The 6,537-nt window shown below is 34.4% G+C and overlaps 1 protein-coding gene across 1 annotated transcript in view; it reads left to right on the top strand.

Moving 5' to 3' along the window:
• The window catches only part of LOC127711621 (putative cysteine protease YraA), a 34,608-nt gene extending 28,379 nt beyond the window's left edge, over positions 1–6,229 (top strand). Inside the window, exons 4-5 of the mRNA XM_052217723.1 lie at positions 4,832–4,946; positions 5,946–6,229. Of these exons, the coding sequence (XP_052073683.1) occupies positions 4,832–4,946; positions 5,946–6,054 (224 nt within the window). The 3' untranslated portion in view covers positions 6,055–6,229. The remainder of the gene's footprint in view (positions 1–4,831; positions 4,947–5,945) is intronic.
• Positions 6,230–6,537: the final 308 nt, after the last annotated feature.

Here is a 6,537-nt window from a genome sequence, read left to right as displayed (position 1 = left end):
TTTCATACGAAGCTCAGAATTATAGTAACATAATCCAACTATATTAATATCTCATATGTGTATACTACATTATAGTACATGTAGATGTAAATACAGATAAGAATAATATATAGATAAAAGGAAACTTCCTTTGGTGGCGGCAATAGAGTCAAATCAAACTGTTGATGATTTGAAGGATCACGTGTGTTTCTTTTTATATGTATCGATTTCCTTTAACAACTGTAATGTTAATAAATTCATCACATGGTATACCTGGGAATTTTAAATAGTATTGTTGTATGGTTATCGTAGTGGGGTGGAAGGTAATAGATAAACACTGATCAAGGCCAGATATGTTTTGATTAGGTACATTCGTATCCTATCATTTGAACTTAACACTCATCAGCTATTATTAGATTAATTTGGAATCACGTTCCTATTCCTGGACACGTTAAAACAATAAGCAAGGAATTGTATATTTAAATATACATTTCCTTGCTCTAATTAAGTAAGGAAAAGTGCTTGTAAATTATTGTTCTTATTCAAAGTTTAAAACATGTTGATATTGTGAATAGACATTTTCAAAGTGAAGTATAACAATGGAATTTATTTAAGAATCTGAAACAAATAATGAAATACTTGTGGTTTCATTTTTTTTTTTGGTTATATTATTATTAATAGTGGCGTAATTGTACTAATATAAAAATAAGGAGATGTGGTATGATTGCCAATGGAAACTATCCACCAAAGTTCAAATGAAGTGGCTGTAAGCAATTATAGGCAACTGTACGGCCTTCAACAATGAGGAAAACCCATACCGTATAGTCGGCTATAAAAGACCCCGACATGACAAATATGAAACAATTCAATCGAGAAAACTAACGGCCTAATTCATAACAAAATAATTGACGAAAAACAAATTTGACAGACATGACAGACATGAACCACTGACAACCATTGAACTACGAGCTCCTGACTTGGGACAGGCACATAGTGGATGCGACGGGGTTAAACTTGTTTGTGAGCGCTCAATCCTCCCCTCCTCCTTGGACAGTGTTGTTACAACACGACATAAGAACAAACAATAAAAATAAGTTGAAAATGGCTTAACTCATCAGATCGATACAAAGCATCTAACAATAACACAGACCGGACGTGGCAGGCTATTTATACATCCCTAACAACAAAAAAGACAGAAAGTACAGATCTGAAAGTACTCGCAGTTACTGACAGCTTGTGCAATGCCTATAACAACTAATTATATAAATCATCTATCTTAGACTAAAATATTAATCAGTACACATCCAACATCTAATATTTGTAGTGTAAAGACGTCTTTAACAGTCGAAAAACATGACATTATGCAGTGCCAAAATATATATAGGTATCGACAGATTGCAGTACCGTGAAAGTGCATATGTATATAACAATAATATTTAGTATTGTTTTAATTTAATGATAACAAAATTAATATTTATACCAATAAAAACAATATTCAAAGATCTTATTACAGTGTTGAATTGGTAACCTTATAGATTAAGATTATTTTAAGGATTGATAAGTTTACCCGGATCGCATCTAAATTTCCGGGCTCGGTTAATACCATCACCGTAAAAATTATGATGTGCTATTCCGTTGTAAAGAAGTTTTCTACAGGTATAACCAAAGTTGCAAACCAAAACTTTGCATCTACAGAAGAACTGAGTAAAGGTTTTAAGTAATTTGTAGTAACGAATTCCCTGACCTGATAATTTACCAATAATACATAGATTACGCTCATTGAAATCCAAAACGTCACTACAGACACGGGCATAGCGAATGAGTTGGGATATATTAACACCGTACGACGGTGTCAATGGAACATTTGATACCGGTTATTTCTTTCACATGTATGTACGTTTAAACTAATTTTAGTATAACTCGTTTCTTGTCCTTCTGTTCGGTGGAAAACATTGCCAACGCTTGGTTTTGATTGGTTAAAATAATAATAAAAAATACGACAAGGCAATATCTTGTTCTACTTAATAGAAATGACAATTTTCATTTGATGCTATTCTAGAAGCATACATGACTCGATTGATGCGACACAGATACGCACTAAACACTATAATCAATTATATTTTAGTACTAAAAATTGTTGATGGTATAATACTAAACCTCTAACGGGAGGGATTGTGTTGGATTTTCATATGATGAAGATATAATCTTTCAATCAGTTTAATTGAGGTCTGGAGCTGGCATGTCAGTAACTGCTAGTAGTCCTTTGTTGATTTATCTTGATCATTTTCATTTTACTTAGTTTCTTCCGTTACCTTCTAACATCGTACTCGGACTTCTTTTAAACTGAGTTTTACTATGCGTAATCCTGTGTGTTGGTTTATTCCACATTGGTTAGAGGTATAGGGGAGGGTTGAGATCTCACAAAACATGTTTAACCCCGCTGCATTTTTGCGCCTGTGCGCCTGTCCCAAGTCAGAAACCTCTGACCTTTGTTAGTCTTGTATGTTTTTTTTTTTAACTTTAGTTCGTTTAAATGTTTCGGAGTTTAGTGTGACGTCCATTTTCGCCAGCTGAATCCCGCCTCCGGGTGCGGGATTTTCTCGCTGTGTTAAAGACCCATTGGTGGCCTTGGGCTGTTTCCTGCTCTTGTTGTCTCTTTGACACATTCCCCGTTTCCATTCTCAATTTTATTATTTGAATGTACATGGACAGACTATACCGACTTGAATAAATCCTGGAAAGCTCTGGAAGAAACTGTTCCTTTTGGTCCATCTGAGCACAATCATGGCACCAGTGGCAATTCTTTAGTCGATAGATTAGTCTTCGATTTCATCTTCTATGCAAAACTTTGAATTAGGAAAGTGTTTGGTCATATTCTGCACAAAATGGCCGTATTCTGAAGATTTAGTGACATCGTAGTTCCCACTATCGTACTTCAAATTTATATCGATACGGTTGTAACGGTTTTGTACCTAATTTTCGAGATAATAGCACTCTAAAGTTGCAGCAGTAATGAAGGATAGGTTATTAATGCCTCATTTTCTTTCGATTTAGTGGAGGAAAAAAACATTACCACCGCAGAACACCTGGAATGTGTAGTGTTCCTAAAATCGATATCTCAGACGCTAAATAACTTTTGAACTTAAGCAGACCTCGTTGTGAACCAAAAACTCAAATATACCATGCTTATAATTTGGTTTGTCAAATGCGGGATTCGTCCACATGAGACCAAACGAATCAGTGGAGTTCGAATCAAAGCAGTTAAAAGGCCAAATCAAAAACAAATCTACGAAACAGAATGTATGCCTCTGTAGTCATAGTATATTTATAATCAATTTCAGATGTGGTTAATTCAGAACAGGTCAGACCTTTTACTAGCAATTAATTTAAAACTGGTCCATGTAATTCCTGGGTATTCAGTATTATTAACTAATATACAATGAGTTGCCTGAAAAGTAACGGCAACATTTCTGGGCTTTAGTTTTCTTGGTACAGAATATGATGTTCACAGCGAGTGGATGGCCTTAATATATTTACAGAGTGCACAACATAGGCTTCTTAAAGCCCCTTATTTTACTTTTATGCATATATGTGCTTAATTACATGACTGTTTTTGTGTTCAAAAATATAAGCAGATTTTTTTTTCAAACAGACCAGTGCTTACAAATCAAAATATATTTAACACGTGTAAACATATTGTTGATCTTCAAAAGGGCAATATTTTCATATGAATTTATGTTATTTTAAAATACCTATTTCTTATGTAAACGTACACAACTACAGCTTTTGACATTTTTCCTTGTTTTACGATTAATTTGCGAAATGGCTTATACTACGGTTATCATGGCTAGGAATATTCTTCTAAATTGCACATTCTTGAACATCGATAAACTAAAGTTGCATCTTGTTTATGCGTGAGGTTAATCGTTCTATTTACTGCTTCATTTAAAGGAATGCTACAAAAGGGCGAAACTTTGTCAGGAACATGTGACTGATAAGGGTATTGATGAGCAAAACGTCATTTCTCTTTGAGTCACACTTGAGGCTTTCACGAAATGTAAGTGTTAAAACATGAACCCAAACGTTGTCACGTATCACTTTTAAGTAGAAAAAAAAAACAAGATAGTTTGTTTATAATCAAAGGTATTCAGATGATCCAGTTTTTAACCTACAAATGTAATTTAACCACCTACATCTGTGTTCTAAAGAAACTTCATATGCAGTCAAATGTTGAAATGTTTATCTCTGGTGGAACATGGATCACTTTGACCTATTTAGTTCACCTGGCCCAAAAGGTCTGGTTGAACTTTTTGTCATCACTTAGTTTCCGTCATCCGTCTTAATTTTTTTTAAATATTGTTTAACCTGTGAAACAAAGGGCCAACTTGAACCAAACATAGCCTGTGAAATACATATCGGGTATACTTTAACAGTAATGTCCGTTCACATAATCAAATCATCATGACCAAAAAGGCTGAAAGTAACACACTAGGATAAAAAGTGGCTAATTACTTTATTCACGCATGAGCATGAGTTATACTACCGGACGGGAGATGCTCGTGTGGCAATTTTGCAATCCTTGGGATTGTTAATGAGAAAATCATCAACGAGAAATGAAAAAAATATTATGAAGAAGCATAACAAAAGTGGTAAAAATTGTTTGGACGGATTTTTGTCTATTGTTTCTCATTGATTCCTGTATATTTGTAATATTGCACGAATTTGATACATTCTATCGATCTAAATAGTTAATACACTACTTTTCCTAATATCATTAAGGCAGGCCTACTGCATAAATCTTGTCATGCGGCATGGATGCTTTTATTAAACTAGTTGTCCTTATATGTTGTAGGTAAGCCTACTGCAGCAATCTGTCATGGGGCATGGATGTTTGTATCTGCTAAGATAATCAAAGGAAAGAAAGCCACATGTTTTATAGCTTGTAAGGATGACGTAGAAAATGCTGGGTAAGCTTAAATAAGCTTTTAATGATAATAATTGTACACAGGTTTTTACGTGATCAGAATGCAAGTCAGTAAACGCTTTGTTCATCGAAAATTGGTATTTGATGAAAATGCGATAAAACGATAACAAAAAATCCTTAATCATACAGTACAGTGGAAGATGCATGGAATTATCAAAATAACAATGATATGTAAAAATTGCATTATAGCCGTTACGGCATTTGACTTCATCATTTGTTATACTTGTAAACGTGGGTTTCTATTGAAAATTGGTAGCATAACACTTTGTGAAATACCTATAGAGACAAAATCAGTGTTTGGAAACCTTTTAATCCCGAGAGCAGAATGTATTGTTGCCTAACTTCCAACGTCAAATACTATTAATTATTTGGATGTATTTGCAGCTATTGAAGAGTCCATACGAGAACAAATAGATAAAATATAATATTATAGAATTAATTACTCTAAATATCAGCACAACAATGTTAAATCTGCAAATTTGCGGATGCAAATATTGTTCTTCCCTCGCCGGGATTAGAACTCATGATATTGGGATATCGAGACAACACTGCCTGCACTGTGTCCAGCGCTCTAGACCACTCGGCCACCTAGACTGAACAATACAGCTTTCGGTGGCCTAGTGTTACCTTTCCTCGTCAGTAGAATCTAGAGTTGTAACACAGTATATGATATATTAGGCATGAAGATGGAATTGAATGCAGATTAGCTATATATTATAACGGAATTTGGCGAGACTGTCGTACAAGTGAGAGGTTTAGCGCCATAAAACCAGGTTCAATCCACCATTTTCTACATTTGAAAATGCCTGTACCAAGTCAGGAATATGACAGTTGTTGTCCATTCGTTTGATGTGTTTTGTCATTTGATTTTGCCATGTGATTAGGGACTTTCCGATTGAATTTTCCTCTGAGTTCAGTATTTTTGTGATTTTACTTCTTTTTTTTTTATAGAATTAATATATACATACATTTCTTTTTGTAGAGCATTATATGAAGATTCACCAGTGGTGGTTGATGGCAACATGATTACATCACGTGTTCCTCAAGACCTACCGCAATTTACCACTGCTATCATAGCTCAGTTAAAATAAACAATGACGGTGAATACCATCAGATAGTAGTGAACAAACAATGATATATTCTGGTTGAGTCGTCTATGCATTAACTCGGTTATTATATCGCACGAAATATGAACTTGTAATTCCAGTTTGAATGCAACAAATGAAAATGATGTCAATTTCAGAATAAATTAAAAAAAAAATTTAATCTGTTTCTTTTAACGTTAACAGTGAAAGAACGCAATTGCAGAAGAGAGGCGAAAGATACCAAAGGGACATTCAAACTTATAAGTAAAAAATAAACTGACAACGCCATGGCTAAAAAAGAAAAAGACCAATAGACAAACAACAGTACATAAAACACAACATACTGCAAACGGTAGGTAAATAAAATCTGGATCGATTATGCCCCGATGGAATCGGATCTAGATATTACTTACCCATCGTTTGCGGCCTCGTGTAATTGCTCGTGAGTATGCCCCGATGGAATCGAATCCAGATTTTACTTACCCATCG

This window comes from Mytilus californianus, unplaced genomic scaffold, assembly GCF_021869535.1.
Source record: "Mytilus californianus isolate M0D057914Y unplaced genomic scaffold, xbMytCali1.0.p SCAF_8, whole genome shotgun sequence".
NCBI lineage: Eukaryota > Metazoa > Mollusca > Bivalvia > Mytilida > Mytilidae > Mytilus > Mytilus californianus.
This window is presented reverse-complemented; position numbering and strand designations above follow the sequence as displayed.